Consider the following 27,315-nt stretch of genomic DNA (forward strand, 5'->3'; position numbering starts at 1 on the left):
GATGATCAAAAGGCCAGGCAACATCCCACTTCCATGAGGGATGACCAAAAGGCCAGGTAACATCCTTTTTGTACCTACTAGATCTCAACTAGGTCAAGGGGTTACTCTGGATCCAAGCAAAGAAGGTTACAACAGCTGGGATTGTTTAGCTTGGAAAAAAGGAGGGTAGGGGGAGACATGATAGAGCTGTACAAAATTATGCATGGTGTGGAGAATGTGGATAGGGAGATATTTTTCTCCCTCTCTCAAAATACTAGAACCTGGGGTTCTATGAAGCCGAGTGGTGGAAGATTCAGGACAGATAACCCACAAAGTGATTTAGTGGAAATTGGAGTGATGGATAAAGTGTTAAATCCAAGAACATGACTGGTTCAGTCAGCGCGAGGCGTAAAAACAAACAAACAAAGGCTCAGCAAGCTCCTCACAGTACTAGTTATCAGTTTTAGCTACCATCTCAGTACTGAACAAGGGGACAGTTATTTTCATGCATCCCTTATATATGCTGTGTTTGTGTTCAAGATTAACCTGTTCTATTGGTCTGAGAAGATGGTATTGTGTTCTTTCTGCCTTAAATTTCTGTCATCCAAAGAAGAAAGAATAGCACTATGTAGATATTATAAAAGCTCTCAGTTTTGTATTTTTCCAGGATGCAGGGTTCTAGAAATTCTGAATCTTGTTCATACCTGCTGGACAAGCTTTTTTAGTTCCAGAGTTTTTGCTGCCATGGTGACTGGTTGGATAAGAAATTGCATTAGTCTGGTTTAGCAATGCTGGGGTCATTTCCCACCCCAAAAATACTACAGTTCATCCCTTGTGAAGTTCTACTGTTTTTACAGCTTATAGGACTTACCTTTCAATTGACTTAGTGTGAAAAGTAGCAACCTGAAGATCTGTCCATATATTCACTAGGCATTATCACATTGATATATTTGCCTTTTCTGATGTAGTGTACATACTGCCCACGTATCAAAGTTCTTTGCGTGGTTTATAGTAAAAGTTCAGGTGTTTCTTTTCCACTGTTCAAAATGTTGAGCTGTGTGTTTTCAGAAATGGTTGTATTCACACACAAATCATCCTCCTATGAGAGAAGTTTGGCATACTGTTTTCCAGGCATGGGGATTAAATGCATATTAACTGAGTAGCAAAATGATTTTGTGGAAAGAATCGTAGAATTACACTGTTACTATTCTTTCAATTTCAGTGTACCATTATCAAGGCAACCCAGTTTCCCAAGCAAATGTATCAAGCAGGAAAAATCTCTATGATTGCATGTTGTCTCAATGTATGTCTTATTGGTATTGTATAATTCCTGATGATTCAGCCATTCGGCTCTTGTTGGGGACCTACATTTAAATTTTTAGAAGAATTTACTTTTATGACTAACTTAAAGCTGCTTCCCATAGTGCTTTTCTACCACATGAAGGCCGTCTCATCACATCTTCTGTCTCATGAATGCTCTTGATTTCATGGAGAAATGTCATGTCAATTCTTGTAGCAGCTTTTTCTCCAGCCATCCCAGCCATGGAAATTTATACAAGTAGATCTGTGATCTAGCATTTCAGACATATCATTTCTCCACAGAAGTGCAGTTCTGCAGATTGTTGGGATTGCTTGCATATAGGAGAATAGTATGTGACTCAGCCTTAGAGAAATTGACATTATTGACAGTATATTTACATGGCTCAAGTCTACCGTTTAACTTGTGATGATCACTGACACAGATTTCTTAGGACTGGAATTTGAGCTTTAGAAATAATGTTCTTCGTTCTTTTATTCAAATTGCAGATGGAATTCTGGAGTGTCAGCCTGGTCAACCTGGTGATCCAGGCCTTCCAGGCCCTCCTGGCCAGCATGGCTTCTCAGGAGAAAGGGGAGAAAAAGGTAATGTTAACCTTGGTTTTAAATTGTCTATTTGGGGTTACTCAGAAAATACAGAGTGAGACAGCCTTTCATTAAAATAAAAAGTGAGTTTCATGTGAAAGAAGCACAGATTGTTCTCCATTGATGGAGGGGCATTTCAGAATCTTCAGGAGGAGGCTCTTCCCTTTGAGAGGAAGCAGGGCCCAAAAACCTTCGTTGAGCCTTCAGGGGGAGGGGCTATCCTTCCACCTTCCCAGACCAGCCCTGCCTATTAGAGGTGAAACAGGGTTTTCTCAGAATGCCAGGAGCTCCACACAATGACTACAGAAAGAAAGGGAAGTTCACCTCTCTCATCAACATTTAGCCAAGGAGCACTAATCAAAGATTATTTTTGTGGTGAGCCTTGCCTCCCTCAGGGCAGGCCTGTAATTAGGCATGTTTCTTAGCCGAGTCCCAACATCTTGATCCTACCACCAGGCTGCTCCTGTTGCTGCTGCCCTAAGCTGCCACTGTAGCTCCATCTGCTACAAGGTAGGCAGGGAGCAGTGGCAGAGCTCTGAACTCTGGGATGGCAGCAATCCAGGATGTTTTGGAGGCAGAGGCGGAAACAGTTACTATTCGGAGGACTTTGAGATGCTACAGGTCTTTAACTTGGCCAACAGCCTTCCTCCAGCAGTACTGCTAAATGGGTGAATCACGTAGGGTGGCCCTGCAAACCCACTTCTAGCACTTCTCAAGCTAAGCCACCTTGGGATCCTTGGAGTAAAGGTGGGATATAAATGTAACAAATAACAAACAAACAAATAAATAAGCTGGGACCAGACACACCCTGAATTTCTTTATTTGGTATGGTGGCTCATTGTTAATGAGATAAAAAGAGCTGTCCTGCTCTGCCTCATGCTCCAGATCTCCTCGCAGGTGGTCTCACAAAAGCAAGTGAAAGAACAGATCCTCGGGCAAATCCAGGTGCAAACAAAGAAGGAATCACAGGTCACCATCCACTAGCAGTTCTTCTATAAGTCACTGTAGCATAGCCTTCCCCAACCTGATGCTGTCCAGGTGTTTTGGAATACAACTGCCAGCATTCCTGACTATTGGCCATGCTGGTTGGGGCTGATGGGAGTTGAAGACCAACACATCTGGAGGGCTTGAGGTTGGAGAAAGCTGGTCTCTCCCATGGAGATCTCTCCCCAAGATGAAAGTGCAACAGAAGCTCAGATGTGGTGTCAGCCACTTCTGGAACCCAACCAAGCGACAAGGGGGACAGTGGTGTCACAGCGGAGCAGTCACACTCAATCCAGCCCAGTTCCTCACCCTTCAGAGGTGTACATAGGACCTCTATCCCACTCAGAGGCTCCTATGGATCTTCTTCCTCCCCAAGTAGATCTGAGACTTTGTTTGCTTCTCCCATCAGGGAGGAGGGCAAGCTTTCTGAGGAGGAATTGGAACTGCAAACCAAGAGCATTTATTCTAGGCTGATGTTGCTACAATAGTAAGGGAACAGCTTCCAGTGGAACCACTATCTGATATATCCCTTCCACAGACTTTGGATGGATAATCACTCAGAACAATTGCCCATTCTGCACTACACTCTCTTGTTTTAGTAGACTAACCATTTCTTTACTCAAAAATCCATTTTCATGTGTCCTTCTGGCTTCTTTTGAAGTTAACCAGTTCTTTGCCCATGCAATATTTTTATCCCTGTTCTTTCCATCTGTCCAATTCTCTCCTTCAGCTCTAAAACATGGGCACAGTAGCCACCACCTTTTTCTCATCCTTTTTGTTCCAACATACCCTCACAGCCTCAATGGACACATGCATTCATTCAGGCATCTTCACATCTTCATCCATATAAGAACATAAGAAGAACCCTGCTGGATCAGACCACAGGTCCATCCAGTCCAGCATTTTGCTCACATAGTGGCCAACCAGCTGTCGACCAGGAACCCACAAGCAGGACACGAGTGCTTCCCAACTTCCCACACCATACTCTGTCAGGATTTCTGTTCTCACAGCTGCAAAGCCGACTGTCTAAAATTGCAAAAACTTTATCCTGAATGTTAGCTTCAGTGCATCCACAATTGTCTGCTAAGGGCCTTATCCCTCATGCCATCAAAGACCAGGTCCTTTAATTTCTACCCATTCTGAGTTAGACAAACTTCATGATTCTGTGTTTTGAATGTGACATGAATGTGATATACCGTTGTATATATTTGCATTGTTGTTGTTCAGTCGTGTCCGACTCTTCGTGACCCCATGGACTATAGCACGCCAGGCCTTCCTGTCCTGCGCTCTGTCCCGGAGCATGCTCAAGTTCATATTCATTGCATCAGTGATGCTATCTAGCCATCTCATCCTCTGCCGTCCCCTTCTCCTTTTGCCTTCAGTCTTTCCCAGCATCAGGGTCTTTTCCAGAGAGTTTTCTCTTCGCATTAGGTGGCCAAAATATTTGAGCTTCAGCTTCAGTATCTGTCCTTCCAATGAGCACTCAGGGTTGATTTCCTTTAGGATGGACTGATTTGACCTCCTTGCAGTCCAGGGGACTCGTAAGAGTCTTCTCCAGCACCACAGTTCGAAAGCATAAATTCTTCGGCACTCAGCCTTCCTTATAGTCCAGCTCTCACAGCCATACATTACTACTGGGAAAACCATAGCTTTGATTAGACGGACCTTTGTCAGCAAGGCGATGTCTCTGCTTCTTACTGTGCTGTCTAGGTTGGCCATAGCTTTCCTCCCAAGGAGCAAGCGTCTTTTAATTTCATGGCTACAGTCACCGTCTGCAGTGATCTTGGAGCCCAAGAAAGTAAAATCTGTCACTGCTTCCATTTCTTCCCCTTCTATATGCCAGGAAGTGATAGGGCCAGATGCCATGATCTTAGTTTTTGTAATGTTGAGTTTCAAACCAGCTTTTGCACTCTCCTCTTTCACCCTCAACAAGAGGCTCTTTAGATCCTCTTCGCTTTCTGCCATTAGGGTGGTATCGTCTGCATATCGGAGGTTATTGATAATTCTCCCAGCAATCTTAATTCCGACCTCTGATTCATCCAACCTGGCATTTCTCATGATGTACTCTGCATATAAGTTAAATAAGCAGGGCAACAATATGCAGCCTTGTCGTACTCCTTTCCCAATTTTGAACCAATCTGTTGTTCCATGTCTGGTTCTTACTGTTGCTTCTTGAACCTTGTACAGGTTTCTCAGGAGACAGGTAAGGTGGTCTGGTACCCCCATCACTTTAAGAATTTGCCACAGTTTGTTGTGATCCACACAATCAAAGGCTTTAGCGTAGTCAATGAAGCAGAAATAGACGTTTTTCTGGAATTCTCTTGCTTTCTCCATGATGCAGCGAATGTTGGCGATTTGATCTCTAGTTCCTCTGCCTCTTCGAAACCCAGCTTGTACTTCCGGTAGTTCTCGGTTCGCATACTGCTGAAGCCTAGCTTGTAGGATTTTGAGCATCACCTTGCTGGCATGTGAAATGAGCGCAATGGTGCGGTAGTTTGAACACTCTTTGGCGTTGCCCTTCTTTGGAATTGGAATGTAAACTGACCTTTTCCAGTCTTGCGGCCATTGTTGAGTGTGCCAAATTTGTTGGCATATTGAATGCAGCACTTTAACAGCATCATCTTTTAGGATTTTAAATAGCTCAGCTGGAAGACTGTCATCTCCACTAGCTTTGTTGTTAGTAATGCTTCCTAAGGCCCATTTGACTTCACTCTCAAGGATGTCAGGCTCAAGTTCAGTGACTGCACTGTCATGGCTATCAGGGACATTCAGATCTTTCCTGTATAGTTCTTCTGTGTCTTCTTGCCACCTCTTCTTAATCTCATCTGCTTCTGTTAGGTCCCTGCCTTCTTTGTCCTTTATCATGCCCGTCTTTGCACAAAACGTTCCCTTGAGATCTCCGATTTTCTTGAAGAGATCTCTAGTCTTTCCCATTCTGTTGTTTTCCTCGATTTCTTTGCATTGTTCATTTAAGAAGGCCTTCTTGTCTCTCCTTGTTATTCTCTGGAACTCTGCATTCAGTTGGATATATCTTCCCCTTTCTCCCTTGCTTTTCACTTCCCTTCTTTCCTCAGCCACTTGTAAAGCCTCATCAGACAGCCCCTTTGCTTTCTTGCATTTCTTTTTCTTTGGGATGGATTGAGTTGCTGCCTCCTGAACAATGTTACGGACCTCCGTCCATAGTTCCTCAGGCACTCTGTCTATCAGGTCTAATCCCTGAAATCTATTCCTCACCTGCACTGTATATTCATAAGGAATATGATAGGTCATACCTGAATGGTTTAGTGGTTTTCCCGACATTCTTCAATTTAAGCCGAAATTTTGCAACAAGAGCTCATGATCTGAGCCACAGTCAGCTCCAGGTCTTGTTTTGACTGACTGTATAGAGCTTCTCCATCTTTGGCTGCAAAGGACGTAATCAATCTGATTTCGATATTGACCATCTGGTGATGTCCATGTGTAGAGTCGTCTCTTGTGCTGTTGGAAAAGAGTGTTTGCTATGATCAGCGTGTTCTCTTGGCAAAACTCTATTAGCTTTTGTCCTGCTTCATTTTGTACACCAAGGCCATGCCTGCCTGTTATCCCAGTGATTTCTTGACTTCCCACTTTAGCATTCCAATCCCCTATGATGAAGAGGACATCTTTTTTTGGTGTTAGTTCTAGAAGGTGTTGTAGGTCTTCATAGAACCGATCAACCTCAGCTTCTTCGGCATCAGTGGTTGGGGCACAGACTTGAATTACTGTGATGTTGAATGGTTTGCCTTGGATTCGTACTGAGATCATTCTATCATTTTTAAGATTGTACCCCAGTACTGCTTTTCCCACCCTTTTGTTGACTATGAGTGCTACTCCATTTCTTCTAAGGGATTCTTGCCCACAATAGTAGATATGATGGTCACCTGAATTAAATTCGCCCATGCCTGTCCATTTTAGTTCACTGATTCCCAAGATGTCAATGTTCAATCTTGCCATCTCATGTTTGACCACCTCCAGCTTACCTTGATTCATTGATCTGACATTCCAGGTTCCTAAACAATATTGTTCTTTACAGCACCGGACTTTCTTTTCCCCACCAGACACATCCACAGCTGAGTGTCCTTTCGGCTTTGGCCCAGCCGCTTCACTCTTTCTGGCGCTACTTGGAAATACCCTCTGCTCTTCCCCAGTAGTATATTGGACACCTTCCGACCTGAGGGGCTCATCTTCCGGCGTCATCTCTTTTAGCCTTGTGATACGTTCCATGGGGTTTTCTTGGCAAGAATACTGGAGTGGGTTGCCATTTCCTTCCCCAGTGGACCACATTTTGTCAGAACTCTCTGCCATGACCTGTCCGTCTTGGGTGGCCCTGCACGGCATAGCTTATGGCTTCACGGAGTTACGCAAGCCCCTTCGCCACAACAAGGCAGTGATCCATGAAGGGGTATATTTGCATACTGTTGTGTAAATGATGTGCTGCTGCATATATTGATGTGTGTAAAGAAGCAGAACTATCTTCCATTTTTGTATTTAGCTTCGTGTTTGGATATTATAGCATTAAGACTTTTTTGCATGTGTACTGGTCAATTTCACCTCAAAGGTCAATAGCTTAGAGGTCAAAACCGTTTGTTTGGATGACTCAGCAACCTGCAAGGAGGCATGGGTAACTAGGGTAATCCTGGCTGTGTGACTGGCACACGCAGGGGCAACAACCAATGCTGTGTTGTTTCCCCTGCCGATTGTCTGAACCCAAACAGAGTGTCTTTTCCCACTGAGGCCTTGGGCCTTGGATTCAGGCTGGCAATTTCATATACAAATTTACAGAGGATTTTAATTATTACATTCATATCCTGCCTTTTTCCTCTTGGAAGGAAACCAAGGCGACTTACACGGTCCTCCTGCTCTCCATTTTATCCTCACAACAACTCTGTGAGGTAAATTAGGCTGAGAATCAGTGATTGGCACAAAGTCACCCGGTGAGCTTCGTGGCCGAATGGGGTCTAGCAGTGACAGTGGTGGAGGGAGGGGGAAGATTGAATAATGGGAGAAAAATGGCTGCATCTCAGAGACAGAGATCATTCTGGTGGTCTTACTTAGAGATGTGAGAACCCACCGCCGTCCGGGTTCTCTGGATGCCCCAGCTGCTGCTCCGCTCACATGGCGATTGGAAGTCTATGCGTGCACATAGACTTATATGCAAAACAGGGCTGTGAATCTTGACTATATGGGCAATTCACAGTACTTTTTGCGTATAAGTCTTATATGCAAAAAGCACTGTGAATCGCCCAGGCAGGAGGAGGAGGCGCGGCACATGCCCCCGCCACTAGCTAGCTGTCTCCTTCTCGCAAACAGGAGACAGCTAGCGGCGGGGGACATGCACCGCACCTCCTCCTCCTACCTGGTTGGGTATCAAAGACAGCCGACCAGCAGCGCGGCGCCCACATCCACAGCACACTAGCTGTCTCCTCCTCATCAGCAGAAGATGGCTAGCAGTCCTTGGGGATGTTTCTACCAGCGATTTACTCCCTGAATTGACAAGGCACAGTGTGATTTCGAGGCTATGATTTGCCTTTGTTTACTTTATTGCCTTAGGAAGAAACTTTGACCCTTCATTATAGAGATCCTGTGGGTTAAAATGGGGGCTGGTTTCCATCTTTTTCTTTACTGCTATCTTTCCCACAACAAACCCATTAGTGTCTCCTCAGAAGTAATTCCCATTGTGGTCAATGAGGCTTGCCCTCTTAATGCCCACAGAATTTACAGAAATTGACATGGCACAGTTTAAAGCCCAAATTCCCTAAGTGCGGTGAAGCGCAATCTCAAGGCTCCGATTCTCCTTTCTTTGGTTTATTGCATTAGGAAGAAACTATTTCCACCCTTCCTTATAGAGATCCTGTGGGTTAAATGGGGCCTGGTTTCTGTCTTTGTGTTTATAGAATCATGGAATCACAGAATAGTAGGGTTGGAAGGGGCCTATAAAACCATCAAGTCCCACCCCCTGCTCAATGCAGGAATTTAAGCCAAAGCATCCATGACAGATGGCTGTCCAGCTTCATCTTGAACACCTCCAGCGTGGGAGAGCCCACTACCTCCCTAGGTAACTGGTTCCATTGTCATATTGCTCTAACAGTCAGGAAGTTTTTCCTGATGTTCAACTGGAATCTGGCTTCCTGTCACTTGAGCCCATTATTCCATGTCCTGCCCTCTGGGATGATGGAGGCCTTCCTCTCTGTGACAACCTTTCAAGTACCTGAAGAGTGCTTTCATATCTCCCCTCAGTCTTCTCTTCTCAAAGCTAAACATGCTTAATTCTTTCAGTCTCTCCTCACAGGGCTTTGTTTCCAGTCCCCTGATCATCTTTGTTGCCCTCCTCTGAACCCTCTCCAGTTTGCATCCTTCTTAAAGTGCAGTGCCCAGAATTGGACACAGTACTCCAGATGAGGCCTAACCAGTGCTGAGTAGAGGGGAACTAGTACTTCCCGGGATTTGGAAGCTATGCTTCTATCAATGCAGCCCAAAAGAGCATTTGCCTTTGTTGCAGCCACATCACCTTGTTGGCTCATATTCAGCTAGTGATCGACAACAATTCCAAGATGCTTCTTGCTTGTAGTATTGTTGAGCCAAGTCTCCTCCATCCTGTAACTGTGCATTTGGTTTCTTTTTCCTAGGTGCAGAACTTGGCATTTATCCCTATTAAATGTCATTCTGTTGTTTTCTGCCCAGCGCTCCAGTCTATCAAGATCACTTTGAATGTTGTTTCTGTCTTCCAGGGTATTAGCTATCCCACCCAATTTTGTGTCATCTGCAAATTTGATCAGCATTCCCTGCACCTCCTCCTCCAAGTCATTAATAAAAATGTTGAAGAGGTCCCAGGACTGTGCCTTGCGGCACCCCGCTCATTACCTCTCCCAATGTTGATAAGATCCCATTGATAAGCACTATTTGAGTCCAATTCTGTAGCCAACTATGGATCCACCTGAGAGTTGTTTCAGCTAGCCCACTAACCAGGATATCATGGGGCACTTTGTTGAAAGCTTTGCTGAAGCTGAGGTATATGATGTCCACAGCATTCCCACAGTCCACAAGGGAGGCTACCTGATCCAAAAATGACAGATATCTCTTTGTTGTTCAGTCGTTCAGTCGTGTCCGACTCTTCGTGACCCCATGGACCATAGCACGCCAGGCCTTCCTGTCCTCCGCTCTCTCCCGGAGTGTGCTGAAGTTCATATTCATTGCATCGGTGATGCTATCTAGCCATCTCATCCTCTGCTGTCCCCTTCTCCTTTTGCCTTCAATCTTTCCCAGCATCAGGGTCTTTTTCAGGGAGTTTTCTCTTCGCATTCGGTGGCCAAAATATTTCAGCTTCAGTATCTGTCCTTCCAATGAGCAGTCAGGGTTGATATCCCTTATTGGAGAGTAAAACATAATCAGACAATTAAGTAACATTAGGGAGCCCAGCAGTTGGTACTTTGTTCTTTTTTCTTTGCCTTCAGGGATGTTCTGACCATTCAGTATCACTGCCCTGTTCCTCCACTTCTCCTTAGGTGTCAGATTGTTGCTTCTCTGATTCTGATAGACCTTCAACATTCAGCTTGAGCATTTTAAGTACAGATATTGCTTCTTTGTGAGAAGAAGCTACATGTGCATTGCCATCTTGTGGATGATTCGTTTCACAGGAAGACTCCATCTATAAGGAATGCTGGCTCCATGGAGTTGCTCAGTTAATAATTTAAAAGATTTTTTTCTGATCAGGACATACTGTAGGTCTTGGAAAAGTTGAACCAAGCTGTCCCCTATTAAAAGGGAGACTTGTTTCTTGCAGCTTTTAAAATGCCTCCTTTAGGGCACAATCCTATGGCCACTAGTCAGCAGCTAGACGGCCATAGGATTGGTCAGTTCCCGGGAAGCGACCTTGGAGCCCGCACTCCGAGGCTGGTTCCCAGAGAACCAACCCCCACCCCTCCCGTGCTGCCTCATAGGCAGCATGGATCAGCCCTGAGCTCCATGCTCGAAAGAGCAGGGTGGAGCAGCAAAAATGGGGTGTTCCCAGGGACAGGGAGGTCAGAAATGCCGGTATGACACATCCTATGTGTCATCCGGCCTCTGTTTCGTGCGCTCCGAGGTCCCACAGCTAGACAGCCAAAATCGGCTGTCTAGGTGCGAAAGCAGGCCAGGGGGAGTGAGGAAGAGATCCGCTCCTCAACACTCCTCCCATCTTGCACTGGATAGGTGGTCACCCCTGGGCTCAGAGGTGACCGTCAATCCAGATAGGATTGCTCCTTTAGTGCTTCATTTGGCAGTTTGGTGATAATGAGCATCTCTACACCAGCTAAAATCCCTCATTTAAAATGAGGCTTTCTGTTTCTGTTTTAAATGCAGGATCACAACAGACTCCCTTTACACGCGCTTCCTTTCCCCCCTCCCCTTTCCCCCTCCTTCTCCCTTTTATCTGAGTCTTCCATATCTTTAATTGATCTAGCTCCTCTTCTTGTGGCTTTTCCTTTTTCATGGAGGGATCTCAACCAGAATACAAGCAGGGTAATTTGATAGCTCATTAACTCCAATCTATTTAAAAATGAAATCAAAGTCATTTAGTGTAAGAGACACCCTGGAGGTTAACGATGTCATCTAAAGGGCCTGCAAACGTCCCTGAGTGAGCAATCTCAATAGCGGGATAAAAGCTGCATGTGAAGAAGCCCAATGTCACTTGGGAGAGCTCCAGCCTGGTGAGGGTGAGCTATAAGATGATGATGATGATGATGATGATGATTTATTACATTTATATCCCACCTTTTTTTCCTCCAGAGGAACCCAAGGCAGCGTACACAATCCTCCTCCTCCTCCTCCATTTTATCCTCACAACAACAACCCTGTGAGGTGGGTCGGGCTGAGAGTCTGTGACTGGCCCAAAGTCACCCGGTGAGCTTCATGGCCGAGTGGGGACTGGAACCCGGATCTCCTGGCTCCCAGTCCAACACTCTCGCCACTACACCACACTGGCTCCTGCTTTCACAGCTCCAGCTCTGGGAAGATATTAATGAACCATTTTGTTAAGTACTTAATGATATCCTCTCCCTCAGCCGATTCTTTAACCCCTCAAATTCTGAGGTTAGCCCTTCTGCTTTGATTTCTCATGTATTTTATCTTTTGGCTTAGCTCCTCATTTATGAAAGTCAGTTTTTTTATCTTCTTCTGATGTTTCAGCCCCAGTTCCATACTATGGTTTGCTGTTGTGGAGCTACTCCTACTAGCAGTTTTAGTCGTTCTGCAACTTCTGTCATGCTATCTCAGCTATCTTATTAGGACTTTTCATCTCACCATTGTCAGGGAGGCCTCTTTTTGCTGCTCTGGTTTTTACATCAAAAAATGCTTCTAGCCAACCTTCTTTAGGACCTGCAGGACCCTGAGACATTCAGCAGTGCAGGATCTCTCTCTAATTTGGAAATTTCCTTTTGGAAATCCAAATAAGCAATGTCTACCAGATCACCCCTGTCCACGTGTTTATTGACACTCTCAAAGAACTCTGAAGGTTAGCAAGACAGGACTTATCTTTGCAGAAGCCTTATGGATTCTTTTTCAGGAGAGTTTGTCCTTCTATGTGCTTACTAATTTTTGTCTTTAAAATCCTTTGCACCGATTTACCCAGAACAAACCTTAAGCTAATCTGCCTGGATCCCTTTTTAAAAATTGGCATTACATTAGCTATTCTCCAGTCTTTTGGTACAAAAGATCAGCAATTTAACATCTGAGTTCTTTAAGAACTCTAGAATGCATACCATCTGGGCCTGGTGATTTGATAGCTTTCAATTTGTTAATAAGGTTAATAAGCTTCATCTCTTGTCACCACTATTTGCCTCAGTTCCTTACACTCCTTTCTTGAAAACATCAGTTCAGGCATAGATATCTGCCCTACATCTTCTGTAGTAAAGACAGATGAAAAGAATTTATTCAGCTTCTCTGTAATCTTCCTATCCTCCTTTAGTGCTCCTTTAACTCCACTGTCAACTAGTAGTCCAAATGCCTGCTTCTGATATATTTTAAAGAATTATTTATTGTTGGCCTTAATGTTATTAGTGACGTGCTCTTCAAATTCTTGTATTTTGCATCTCCTATTGTCTGCTTGCATTTTCTTTGTACACATTTGTGTTCCTTTTTGTTATTATCCCTCGCCATTGGCTATGCTGGCTAGGGATGATGGGATGAAACATCTGGAGGGCCACAAGCTGCCTACCTCTGATTTTTTCTTTTTCATCTAGAAAATCCAGGGGCTGAGAAGCCAGCACATGGTTAAGAACCTTGTTCAGGAATTGAATACTGTGGGACTAACAGTGGGTTTTTCCCCCAATAATGGTATTACCACAGCCTCTTCCTGTCACAAGAACACAGGAAGCTACCTTATACTGAGTCAGTCCATTGGTCCATCTAGCCCGGTATTGTCAACACTGACTGGCAGCGACTCTCCAGGGTTTCAGGCAGAAATTTTTCCAGCCCTACCTTGAGATGCGGGGGATTGAAGCTGGGTCCTTCTGAATGCCAAGCATGTGGTTCACCACTGAGCCTTCCCACAAGGAGGCATTTACCACTCCAACCTGTTCAGCCACTCCACCTCTGGTTGCATATATAGGCTCTCTTCACACCTAACATTTTATCCCACTACAAACCGGTCCTTTTGATTCTGGATCCTTTCTGGGATTTAGACTGGCCCTGTATACAGGCATCTCTCATAGCGCTTCCCTCCGCTCTATACCTTTTCAAGGCTGGGGGGAGCTGCATGGAAAAATCAGGACAGAAGGGGGCTGCTGGCCCCATGCCACGTCCCCTCCCTTGATCATTGGTTCCTGTAACATGATTGATGGCTCCACCCCATCCCCCCACTCCTCCACAGCAGGAGGGAAGTCGGAAGCCCTTCTAGTGACTGGAATAGTGGGCTGTGGGAGCTGGTCCCCTGCCCCCCTCCTTCCTCTGACTTTCTGTCAAAGGAGAGAGAGTCTTCTTGGTGGCTTACCCCGAGGTTGCTGGCACTTCTAGTCCTTCTGTGCTAAATATGTCAGTGTGTGATGGAATTAAATGGAGTACATTGCTTGCACTACTGAGTTCGAAGGGTATACCAATTTCTGTGTTCCCAACTGCAAAAGTAAGAAATCCACAAACAGACTTGTATACAGTCAATGCACCAAGCCATCCCTAGCAGCCCCCCCCCCATGCGACCACTTCACAGGGACACCTTCTTCATTAGACCCAGCTTGCTCCCCACCCCCTGCGCTGTTGTTGCTCTTCCCCCTTATTCTGGCTTCCCAACAACCCTGCAAGGTGGTCTAGAAGAAGAGATAGTGGCTGGCTCGCTTCCCAATCGTACTGATGTTTTCACAGGCATGAGTGCAAGTCCATTCAATGGCTGTATGAAAAAAGCCCATCAAACTGGTGAGCAAAAGGGAGAAGAAGCAGTCAGTGAAGTCAATGGGAGGGGGAAGTTCCAAATACGTTTATTGAAGGGGATGGGAGACCTTAAGACTGCTACTCTAAGTAGACTTACAGTGCACTCCTATGCATGCCTACTCAGAAGCGAGCCACACAGATTTCAATGGCACTTACTCCCAGGAAAGGAAAACCTTACAGCCAATGTAAGGCTGTACTTTACTCAGTACTGTACTCAGAAGTAAGCATTGCTGTGTTCAGGGGGATCTTAGAGAAGCATTTGGGATGGTTAACAACTTTTCAGTTCAAGCACCTGTAGCAGAATGGGAGAGATGCAGAAACGGTCACTGGAAGCCAGGTCAGTGACCTGCCCCCACCCTCCCATCAATTTGTTATGACAATGTTATTCAACACTGCCTATTAACACACCCTAGCACACACCAACACAAAGTGGGACAAAGCGCTAAAGGGGAAATACACAGGGGGGAAATGGTGATTTCTATCACAAGCACAGAAAATGCCGGGTTTTCCCCATTCTCAGATAACACGGGAAGAGGGAGGGGAAGTTTTGAGATAGCAGCAGGAGAGCAGTGGCATTGTTTAAAGCTCTCGTGAAAACCAGTGATTAAAGAACAACAATCCTGCTAAAAAAAACCAATGTGTGAAGGTGGCCATCATTGGCCTCCCAACTCCAGGACTGTAACTCCTGACTGTAAGAGCAATACGACAATGGAACCAATTACCTGGGGAGGTGGTGGGCTCTCCCACACTGAAGGCCTTCAAGATGAGGCTGGACAGCCATTTGTCAGGGATGCTCTGACTTGGATTCCTGCATTGAGCAGGGGGTTGGACTCGATGGCCTTGTAGGCCCCATTCAACCCTACTATTCTATGATTCTATGAAATGTCTGCAGTTAGGTTAAACTCAGGGCTTTACGGCCACAAGTGGTGTCCAATACAGCATTTGCATATGTGTTTTTCCCCACGATACACTAGCCTATGGTGGGGAAAAACAGACACAAATGGCGTATTGGACGCCACTTGCGGCCATAAAGCCCTGAATTTAACCTAATTGCAGCAGTTTACAGCTCTATTTAGGTAAAAAAAAAAAAAAACAGCGCTTTACAGCCGCAAGTGGCATCCACTACGCCATTTGCGCCTGTATTTCTCCCAGGAATACGGTAATGGCATCTGCCATTACCGTATCACAAATGCTACGGAGCCGGAGTGTGGCTCCACGAAAGCCTCCGGACGTGGAACTGCTCCGGAGGATTCCGGGGTAGAGGAACGGATCGCTCCCCCCCCCCACGGACCCCAATGACAGAACAGAAGGTAGAGAACCCGTCCATCCCTAATATAAGCAACTTTATTTAGAAAATGCCTCAAAAATTGGTCACAGTGGGCTACCTTGTGAGCTAAGATGTAAAAGACCTCTAACTTCTCAAAAAAGCTCTGCTGGCTGGCTTTGAGCAGATGCAGTGGTGGTGGAAAAGTAAGACTGACACAGATTAGGCCCAATGTTTTCATCATGAATTACTGTAATCTATCTTCCCTGGTGTTTCATTGCTGGCAACTCCTCAGACCATCAAAGAGAAAGCTTATGCCCAGGAAGAGGACATTCAGAAGTTATTGTGTCAACTATCCCAGCCATTTCAGAGGGTGGCCATGTCTTGAACAGGGTTGCCAGTTTGTGTGATGGGAAAATTACCAAGAGCCATCAGAGAACAATTTGCATCCATCATCCTACTAAAGTGTACGTTCCCAATGTTTCCCCATTCCTGTGAAGGTCTGGCTGAGCCTAAGCACAACTAGATAACCATCTGTCCATGACAATAGAACTATATTAAGTTCCCATACCCCCAGATTGCCCTCATCCCTTCCAGCAGAAAAAAAATAGGTCCAAGGTGTGTCCAGCTGAATGTGCGGGGTCAGAAATTACCTACTCACATCACGATCTTCTGGTTTTAAGTTAACAGGAGAGTGGCACTGCTACTGTTTCAAACAGCTGTTGGTCTTCCACATGCCAGCTCCTACTTGCTCCTTTGAGCAGTGCTTTTATCTAGTGGCAAGATTGTCCAAAAGTTTATCCTGGATCAGTTGGGACAACAAAGTGCCTCTTTTTGCTGTTGTCTCTCTTAGGACTTATGCCCAGTGCCTGGGTAAATACACAAGAAAATACCCATGGTTCCTGAGGCCACAGGGAAGGGGGCATTAGGACCTTATCACCACTCCCAAGCACACATGCACTGCTGCCACCCATATTGATGTCTACTCCAGGATGCAGACTTTCACAACCATATACAAAGGAAATCACTTACACATCCAGCATTTCCCCATCTCTCCCATGCACCAACGTAGAGCACCCCCTCTATGTTGAAAATGATTCATTTTCAGACAGTCTTCCAATGAGCACCAAGGTACATGCCCCATTTCCAGCCATATCTATTCCATGCTACTCCCCATAAGTTAGTCCTTCACTCTCACACAGTTTCTTGCTTTAAAAAACAGCACACCAGACCCTGTAGATCCATTGAGGACTGACTCGTAAGTCCAAACAGATGCATGATGACCACTTTAAATCCAAACACCAGAAAAGCTGCTCCCAGTGATTAGCTGTTTGTATATAGCTGGTTTTCACCATGTCATGCAGAACCTTTAATTAAAATAGCTACTATGAAATTTGTTGTAAAATCTTCATATTTCTTGAGAAAGAAATGCTGGACTTTTTTCCTGTGGAAATTACAAGTTTTGTTCATAAAGAGTCTTGATCCAGATTTTCTTAAATATCTCTGTATTTTTAATGCAGGTGAAAAAGGTGAAGGCTGTCTTAACTGTGATGTATCTGGCCTTCCTGGACTACCAGGCCCCCAAGGGCTTCCAGGGGAACCAGGTAAAGTACAAAATAAGCATTTAACTAGACACTGTCTTCCTATTATTCCATTCATCAAATTGCTTCATATACAAAATGCTCTGGGCAGCAAGTTTCAATTTTGTGCTTTGCAGATTTCATCCTTAACGTTATAAATTGTCATTTGGGGTTTAATGGATTCTGCATTGATCCAGCCCACAGTGTTGCCCGATCCAGCCTGGGGAGGGCTGAGCAAGCTCTGCAGGCCCTGCCCCTCCCTCACCGTGATCTGGGGGTGGGGAGAGGAATCCCCTTGCTATTGGCAATCTCTAATTTGGCTGGGATCAGAGATAACAAGGGGATGTCCCACACTTGGCTGTTGTTTCCAGGAGCTTGGCCCTGCAAGTGCCAGGCAGGTTGGTTCCTGCTCCACCCAGTTGGGATGTGCGTGGGGAGGAAGGAGCCACTCACCTTGGCCAGTGTTTGGAGGAGTCTGGTGCCAGTCCAGCGCCAAATGGGTCACTTTCCATACAGAGAGAGGCACAAAAAAAGTGGACAATGCGAATGACTTCCTGACATCATCCAGGCCACCAGGCTGGGGGCGGGGGAGTCTGGTCCCCTGAGCCAAACAAGGTTGCCTCTCCCCTCATAATAAATAATGGCTCTTTGGGCAATGTCCCCTGGACTACAAGGAGGTCAAATCAGTCCATCCTAAAGGAAATCAATCCTGAGTGCTCATTGGAAGGACAGATACTGAAGCTGAAGCTCAAATATTTTGGCCATCTAATGCAAAGAGAAAACTCTCTGGAAAGACCCTGATGCTGGGAAAGACTGAACTGAAGGCAAAAGGAGAAGGGGACAGCAGAGGATCAGATAGCTAGATACATCACTGATGCAATGAATATGGACTTGAGCGTGCTCCAGGAGAGAGCGCAGGACAGGAAGGCCTGGCGTGCTATGGTCCATGGGGTCACGAAGAGTCGGACACGACTGAACGACTGAACAACAACAATGCAAATGTCACATCTCCTCCACAATATCCACATTGTTTTGTGACCTTTTATTCTTGTTTTTACATTTCCCTCTAGTTCAGAAGTGATCATGTAAACTCCATCTGGGGAGAAGTTGCTCCATCATGGTTAGCTCAAGTGTAACACTGAAAGAAAAATACGTTTGTAAAAACCATTATTAGACCATAATAAACACATGTGGGGGCTTTTTCCCAGCAGTTTTACTGCTTCTGCAAATATTTTACATTGTTAAAAGAGATACTTTGACATGAATTCCTTAGTATATCATGTTATACAAGAGCAAATACCATGAAAAGCATTTATTAAGAAAACCTCGTGCTTCTAAGTTGAATTTAATGTTTTCTATACTTTGAAAGGTTCTGCGGGACTACCTGGTGCTAAAGGTGACAGGGGAGTGCCTGGATTTCATGGCATTGCAGGAGTGACAGTAAGTAACTGACCCAAATACTTCACAGCCATTTTTAACAACAAATCATATAAAATGTCTTTGAGAGCCATCCTATGGTCCCTAGGATGGTGTCCCAGGAGCCATAGGATATAGCATACGTCTCCTTCCAAGGGCAAGGAGAGGTCCACCCTCTGGGAAGCGGAGATCCAACCTCAGATCCCACCCTGCCCTCCAGTGCTGCAGCTGGTACAACTTACTTCCTTTTTCTGCTGTAACCACCTCTGTAGACAGTTGTCGAACAGAAAAAAACCCTCCCTCCTCACTTCCATCATGCCAGCAAAAGTCCAGCAGGGCTTAGGATGAATTGGAGGCTCCAATATCGGAGTGCTCCATCAGTGAGGATAGGAGCTTCAAGGTACACTATCTCTCTGAATTAACTTAAAGTACAAGATTGACTACCTTTCTTTTAGTATTTAAGGGGGCAGTACTCTCACATGATGAATGGGGAAAAACATGTATTTTATTATTTAGTATGAAAGTCTTATTTTTCTACCTCATCATTTAAAGAAAAATACCATTGCTTCCAAGTGTATGTCTTTTCAATTATGATGTCCATGCTCAAATAATTTTGGTGGAAATTACAGAGAGAGGAAATTTAGCAAAATGTCCTTTCTTTTTATTTATCAAGAGCTGCTTCAAGCATTATTTAACCGGTTTCATTGCTGCCTGGAAGCAAATGTCAGTGGGTATCTTTCCACACAATTATCCACTTGCATTAAGTGGGTTCTCTAGGTATCTATATCATTTTGACCAGGGTTTGGACATTTATGGAACTACGAGAGAATATTTCTGTCTAGGTAAGATTTTCAGCATTGAAAGTCTTTGCCAGAAAAGGATATTTATTCCTCAGCTTAGAGCCTATTCAGATGTTTGGGAAGGACAAATAGTACAGTCTTCACACTACTCTTCCACCACATAATGCACATGCAAAACTGCTTGTTTGATGCCTCCACATTTCAAGCTCCCTGCATTTGGAAAGTGTACATTCCTTGGTAAGTGAACTTTCTGGGTACAGGGAGATTTTGATGGGTGGGGGGGTGGGGCACTGTTAAACAAACAATCCCTCATATGCATTCTGAGGTGATATAGGGGCTATCTACATGACAATGGAAGGAGAAATGCATCATGGTATTATCTGCATTTTTAGGAAATGAGCTTAGGTCCATCAGGGTCACACGAAGCAAGAAACGCAGAGCATACCATACCTAAAACCCCACTTTTCACCAATCACACAGCTCTTGAAATCAACATACTTCTGGGTCCGGTGGGCAAAGTAGAACTGAATGTCATCAACCCAGCAGGAGCTGCTCAACCAATGAGAGAGGCTTGTTTTCTGCCCCTGTCCAGGTCCCCCCTACTACTACATTATTATGCTACTACATTATTATGGATGGAAAGTAGCTAATTCACAATTCTGAAGGCTAGAAACAGCACTGTAGCACTTTTATGAATGACAAAAGGCAGGCTAGATATTCGCTCCCCGTGAGAGCCCTCCACCAGCACAAATAAGCCCCATTCCAGCAACAGGGAGTTATAGCACCAACCCCCTTTTCTCCTTCTCTGGCTACTTCTCCCTGCTCACAATGACAGGCTTCTCTGCTCCCATGATCCTGATACCTCAGTAGATTGCTACTCTGATAGAGCGCCAGTGTGCATTTGTTAATGCGAAAGGAAAGAGTATAAGCTCCCTGTTCACTCATTTTTCCATGAAGAAGCCAAATACCAAATTATCCAGTACACCATCTGAAGGCTCCCTATGAAGGAACCCCCGGCATCACAATTTTGCCCCATCCCACCCCTTGATCACTGCCAGGTCACAAAGGCACACTGAGGAGTTAATGCGGAGAAACGTGGCACACTGCAGTAGAACTGCCTGGGAGCTGCTTTAACTTTAAAAAAACAGAGTAAAACCATGTTCCAATAATGTGGCTTTTTAAGATGGAAGCTTCTGGTTGGCAGCACACTGGCCACAATGTCATGTACCACAAACCTCAAAACACTCCCAATCCACAGGAAATCCCCCATGAAGACAGCTCCATAGTTGCAGGAAGGATTATATCATGGGCCCTTGAACATTTCAGTAGGCTCTTGCTCCCATTAAATATGCACTGCCTGGATATGCACTGTCTGTCCATAAAGAGTGACAATCTAGTGCCTCGTGAATCACTGGAAATATACAGTTCTGCATTATTTTGTAGCCGTAGGTACAAAAATTGCCAAAGAATTCTTTATTTGTCACTTGAATATACAGCACTAAAACCAGAGGCTTTGGGGCACAGGATACTCTTACTATATTTAAATGAAAATATTTTTTAAGTGTTTAGTTTAGTAGTTTTACAAAATATTTAATGATGCTGTAACTGAATGTAATTTCAGGGACCTCCAGGTGTACCTGGATTAATTGGAAGCCCAGGAGCAAAAGGAGAACCTGGAGATGTTTTCTTTGGCACTGATTTAAAAGGTGATAAAGGAAATCCTGGTTCCCCTGGTCTTCCAGGTGTTCCTGGTAGAGAAGGAAGACCAGGGCGGGATGGTCTGCCAGGTGCTCCAGGAACCAAAGGTGCATCGGTATGTGTATGTCTACATTTGTCCCTAAATGTCTGCTTTATTAATTAAAGGGGATTATTGTGTCACATAATCTTAGTGCGTTCATCCTTCTGCACATCTGATGGCAACATTCCATGTTACAATTCTCATTCACTTGGGTGCTCTTGCAAGTAGATCCCATGACAAGTATTTGTACATGCGACTAATTTAGAATATTTATTTGGAAGTCAGGCACTAGGTAGCTAATTAGCTGTATAGAGTTTTGGTGTGCCTACATCATATTCAGGTGTTGATCTGAGTTCAAATTCTTCCCATGTTATAATCTCAAGAATGGAACTGATAACATTCTTTTCAAGGAAGAGTCAAGTTGTGCAGGTTTGTCTGCATCCCATTCGAATCTGCTTCTAACCTGCCTCAAACTTTACTAGATGCACCGTAACTACTGAAATAGTGCTTTGGCAGCATTGTAACCCTCAGGAGTATTAAGGAGCAAACTAGAAGTGTGGGCCAACTGTATGTATATTAATCATATGCTTGCCCTATTCATATATAAAGCAGGATAAACAATATGGAGCATTTGAAGGAAGGGGGTGAAACCACTCCCTCATCTTACCTTGCTACGCTCCGCAGCATTAAGCAATTTTCTCCTTGCCTGCCTCACTTTTGGTATTGGAGTTGGGTTGGGGGAAAATGGCTTAAAACTCCTTAAAAGTAATGGCATGTAGCAAGGTAAGATGGGGGAGGGAGTGGGTTTCACTCCCCACCCATGTGTGCTCCATTTTATATAGAGTTACCCCAAACCTCACTGATGCAAGCTGCCTCTGCTTGAATTTATGAAGCTGGCCTTCTCTTTGCAGCCTCCGTGTCACATCCCAGGCCTTCCCCAAGAATCTCCTAACCCTAAGGAGAGGATTTACAGCATGGGTGGGGAACCTCATGCCTGGAGGCTAAAACCAGCCCTCCTGGGGCCCCTCACCTGGCCTCCCCTGTTCTCCCCAGCCACCTGTTTTGGTGGTTTCCTGACTTTTATCCAGTTTTTTCCCCCATTCTAAAAGGTTGAAATGCCTCTCCTAAGGCTTGTTAACCACCCTGAATGTGCCGGTTGCATGCTGGCCCAATTTACATAATTACCCTTGCTGGGCATGGTTTCTTCTGTCTTCCTGTATTGGCCCAGGAGCGTACCCAAGTCATTGGCAGTGTTAGAGGGGCCTAGAGGTCCATAATGCTTGATTAAGTTCATTAATGGCACAGTTCCCCTGCTCGTAGGTCTCTGAGCATGTTGAGATGAGTCAAAAGGCCAATATCAAGATCTGCCTGGGAAGCATAATTTGTTTATCTTAGGTGGCTGTGCTTGAGAACCAAACACTTCTAGCCTATGCTGGGAATGAATGCTAGGGGTGCTTGCTAGTGTTGTGCTGCCTCATTGCTGACATGTATTGTATTATAAGACCCATTTGACCCAATGGCTTGTGGTTCAGAGAACCTGTCTGATCCAACCATTGGGTACACCTGTGTGCTATAAGTTACCCAATAAAGTCTCCTTGTAAGTATACCTTTGAGTCTGATGTATCACTATTTTGGCACCTCTAACCTAAGAGTTCAATGCCCATGGCCAGGGCAACACATATCCAAACATGTTGAAGGTGGCTTGTTGGGGTGGATAAGAAACCGCCAGGTCCCATGGCTTGTTGTGGCCACCCTCGCCAGGTGCGGACGATACAAGAGGCTGTGGCAGAGGCTTGAATCAGCAATCTGATGCCCACGGTACTGCAACCTGCCATGGCTTAAATAAGCCAGGGTGGGCTGCGGTAATCATGCAAACCAGGTCATAGAATAAGGAAGAATGAGGAAGTGTTGTTGTTGATGGTGTTCTTGTTTGGTTCTGACTAATTTGTCTGATCTTATCCACTGCTGCTATTTCACTACACCACCCCCCAGGACTCCCAGGAGGTATTCAGAAACCAAATGCACAGTTACAAGATGGGGGATACATGGCTCAACAACACTACAAGCAAGAAGCATCTTCGAATTGTTGTTGATCTCAAGCTGAATATGAGCCAACAAGGTGATGTGGCTGCAACAAAGGCAAATGCTATTTTGGGCTGCAGTAATAGAAGCAAAGCTTCCAAATCCCAGGAAGTCCTAGTTCCCCTCTACTCAGCACTGGTTAGGCCTCAACTGGAGTACTGTGTCCAGTTCTGGGCACCACACTTTAAGAAGGATGCAGACAAACTGGAGAGGGTTCAGAGGAGGGCAACAAAGATGATCAGGGGACTGGAAACAAAGCCCTGTGAGGAGACACTGAAAGAACTGGGCATGTTTAGCCTTGAGAAGAGAAGACTGAGGGGAGATATGATAGCGCTGTTCAAGTACTTGAAAGGTTGTCACAGAGAAGAAGGCCAGCATCTCTTCTCGATCATCCCAGAGTGCAGGACACGGAATAATGGGCTCAAGTTACAGGAAGCCAGATTCCGGCTGAACATCAGGAAAAACTTCCTGACTGTTAGAGCAATACAACAATGGAACCAATGACCTAGGGAGGTGGTGGGCTCTCCCACACTGGAGGCATTCAAGACAAGGCTGGACAGACATCTGTCAGGGATGCTCTGACTTGGATTCCTGCATTGAGCAGGGGGTTGGACTCGATGGCCTTGTAGGCCCCTTCCAACCCTACTATTCTATGATTCTACTATTCTTTGGGACCAATAGGTTGCCCCAGCTCTCCCCAGACATTTCTGCCTTCTCTGACCCCGGCAAGGAGGAGAGTGAGCTTTCTGAGGAAGGGATGGACCTGGTGACTTCTACAGCCACCAGGCCAATTTGTTTCCAATTTTACTAGTCAATGTCTGTTATGCTATCCAACTCACAGGGAATAAGCACGTCTTCTCAAATTGATTCCGTCTTAACATCTACTGCCACAATCACAGCAGATGGGGAAGGGGGGGCACAGGATCCATGTGACACATTCATAGAGGCAGCTCTCTGCAAGGACCTCAAGGCCTTTTTGGTGGCCTTTAGAGCATCTGCCACCTACTCTATGTTTGCTGGAGCAGTTTACATCTGGGCACAGGAATTAGAAGCTCTGTGAAGGATGGATTGTGGAAGATTTCACACACAGATGCACTCCTCGCTGATTCTTCTATGGATGCAGTTCAGGCACTATCAAGGGCCATGGGTACAAATGTCATAGCCTGAAGAAACACCTGGCTGCAAAACTGGAATGTTGCCAGGATCCCAGGCAAGACTAGCCAGCTCTCCTTTCACTGGGGCCAAGCTTTTGGGGGGAACCTCTTGAGAAAGTCCTTGTAGAGGGAAAAGACAAGAAGAAGGTGCTTCCCTCATCTAAGAGAGAGGAGAAAAAGGCTAGGGCTCAGACAGTCTTCTGCCCCTACAGATTTACAAGCAGATCTCAGGGGTTTTCAAGTGGCCCCACGGCTGAGGGACTTACAAGAAGTTTTCACAGTCCTCCACTGCATCATTGTCCTCCAACAGGGAAGCAAAGAAACAACAATCTTCCTGATGCCAAGCAGTCTGGGATCCAGGTCCATATTGGGGGCAGACTTCTCCAGCTCACCCCCACCCCCCAGTGGTAAAGGACTATGTGAGATGTGTGGGTGCTGGAGTCAGTTGCAGAGGACTGTGCTCTGGAATTTACTCGATTACTCAGAAACAAGTTTTGGGCTATCCTGAACTTCAAGAAGCCCACAAAACATTACCCATGGGACACAAAATGCCCTCAAGGGACCATGGGTCTTTCTATATGAATTTTTTCCCTACCCCTAATGTTGGAGGTACTCCAACAGATCATGGAAAGGTAGGTAGAAGAAATACTTGTGGCCCCATACTAGCCATGCTGCCATTGGTTTCTGGATCTAGGCAACATGTCAGTTCATGAAAGCTGGAGGCTCCCCAAGAGGGAGGATTTGTTGACACAGACACTACAGGTTCATCCTCTGCCACATATGTTCCACCTGAGAGCCTGAAGGTTGAGTAGCAATGGCTAGCTGGTCTGAGTTATTCTTGGGAGGTTCTCAGAACTCTGCTGGGCTAATGTAGATCCTCCACTAATAGGGTATATTCCAATACTTGGAAGGACTTCCTGGCATGGTGTAAGAGGGAGGACAGCAAACTGGTAAAATGGCAGGTTGAGGATGTCCTGGATTTTCTACAGGCAGGTTGAGTACTAATGCTCTGAAGAGACAGAGCACAGCCTTGCATAGTATTCTGGGTTGCCAGGATGGGTCTGGTTTGTCTTCCCACCCTCATGTAGGTTCATATGTTTCATTCATGGAATTTGAACTGGGTACTTAGGGCACTTCAAGCCGATGGGGAAGGGGTCCCTACAAATTATCATCTTAAAAACTGATGGTGACATCAGCATGCCGGATGTCAGAGCCGGGAGCCTTGTCTTCTAATACATAGCTGTGTATTTTCTGTTGTTCTTTACTCCAATCCATTTTTTTTTATCCCTAAGGTAGTTTTTTACCAGTTCTGGGAAGTGGTCCTGCCATCTTTTTTCTCTAATCCTGTTTATGAGCAGGAGAAAAATTGGCATAAATTGGATATGAGGTTTTACTTGGACAGGACATCTCCAAACAGGAGCTCCAAATCCCTGTTCATGATGTTCAGTGATGCATCTTCAGAGAAGAATGTATCAGGGTGACTATTACCAGGTATGAAAGCCTGGGGAAGCAGCCTCCACTCAGGCTGGATTATTTGATCACGGAGGTGGCCCCATCTACAGCATTATGGAGCAGGTAATCTCTTAAGGAGGTATGTAGGATGGCCACATGATCATCAGTTCACATGTTTACCCAGCACTATAAGGTGTGCAAATACTGATGGAATCATAGAATCATACAATAGTAGGGATGGAAGGGGCCTACAAGGCCATCGAGTCCAACCCCCTGCTCAATGCAGGAATCCAAGTCAGAGCATCCCTGACAAACTGCTGTCCAGCCTTGTTTTGAATGCCTCCAGGGTGGGAGAGCCCACCCTAGGGAATTGGTTCCATTGTCGTATTGCTCCAACTGCACTCTGGGATGATCGAGAAGAGATCCTGGCCTTCCCTCTGTGGCAACCTTTCTTGAAGAGCGCTATTATATCTCCCCTCAGTCTTCTCTTCCCAAGGCAAAACATGCCCAGTTCTTTCAGTCTCTCTTCACAGGGCTTTGTTTCCAGTCTCCTGATCATCTTTGTTGCCCTCCTCTGAACCCTCTCCAGTTTGTCTGCATCCTTCTTAAAGTGTGGTGCCCAGAATTGGACACAGTACTCCAGATGAGGCCTAACCAGTGCTGAGTAGAGGGGAACTAGTACTTCCCGGGATTTGGAAGCTATGCTTCTATGAATGCAGCCCAAAATAGCATTGGGCTTTTTTGCAGCCACATCCCATTGTTGGCTCATATTCAGCTTGTGGTCGACAACAATTCCAAGATGCTTCTCGCTTGTAGTGTTGTTGAGCCACGTATCCCCCATCTTGTAACTGTGCATTTGCTTTCTTTTTCCTAGGTGCAGAACTTGGCATTTATCCCTATTAAATGTCATTCTGCTCTTTTCTGCCCAGCGCTCCAGTCTATCCAGATCACTTTGAATTTCGTTTCCGTCTTCCAAAGTATTAGCTATCCCACCCAATTTTGTGTCATCTGCAAATTTGATCAGCATTCCCTGCACCTCCTCCTCCAAGTCATTAATACAAATGTTGAAGAGCACTGGGCCCAGGACCGAGCCCTGCGGTACCCCACTCGTTACCTCTCCCCAGTTTGAGAAGGTCCCATTGATAAGCACTCTTTGAGTCTGATTCTGTAGCCAACTGTGGATCCACCGGATCACTGTTTCATCTAGCCCACTTCGAGCAAGTTTGCTCATCAGGATATCATGGGGCACTTTGTCGAAAGCTTTGCTGAAGTCGAGGTATATGATGTCTACAGCATTCCCACGGTCTACAAGGGAGGTTACTTGATCAAAAAATGAGATCAGATTTGTCTGGCAGGACTTGTTTTTGACTCCTCTGCAGACACAGCTTGTGGCATAAGGCTGTTGCAGCAGTCCTGAATGGGATAACTGGATTCCCGCCTGGAGATGGTGCTGCTCTTTCAAATTCCAAAGGATACAGAATCTGATGCCCTATAGGAGTCCTGGGAAATAAGGAAATTCTTACTGTGAATTCCTGTTTTCCAGGGCTCCGGG

General features: G+C 45.3%; 1 protein-coding gene across 1 annotated transcript in view; it reads left to right on the forward strand.

Annotated features, from left to right (window-relative positions):
* COL4A1 (collagen type IV alpha 1 chain) overlaps positions 1–27,315 on the forward strand; it is a 326,895-nt gene that overhangs the window by 136,665 nt on the left and 162,915 nt on the right. Inside the window, exons 23-26 of the mRNA XM_084808054.1 lie at positions 1,786–1,881; positions 17,062–17,145; positions 18,491–18,561; positions 20,959–21,150. Of these exons, the coding sequence (XP_084664180.1) occupies positions 1,786–1,881; positions 17,062–17,145; positions 18,491–18,561; positions 20,959–21,150 (443 nt within the window). The remainder of the gene's footprint in view (positions 1–1,785; positions 1,882–17,061; positions 17,146–18,490; positions 18,562–20,958; positions 21,151–27,315) is intronic.

Source organism: Heloderma suspectum, chromosome 1, assembly GCF_057233095.1.
Source record: "Heloderma suspectum isolate Gila_16-S chromosome 1, 16-S_ref, whole genome shotgun sequence".
Classification (NCBI taxonomy): Eukaryota; Metazoa; Chordata; class Lepidosauria; order Squamata; family Helodermatidae; genus Heloderma; species Heloderma suspectum.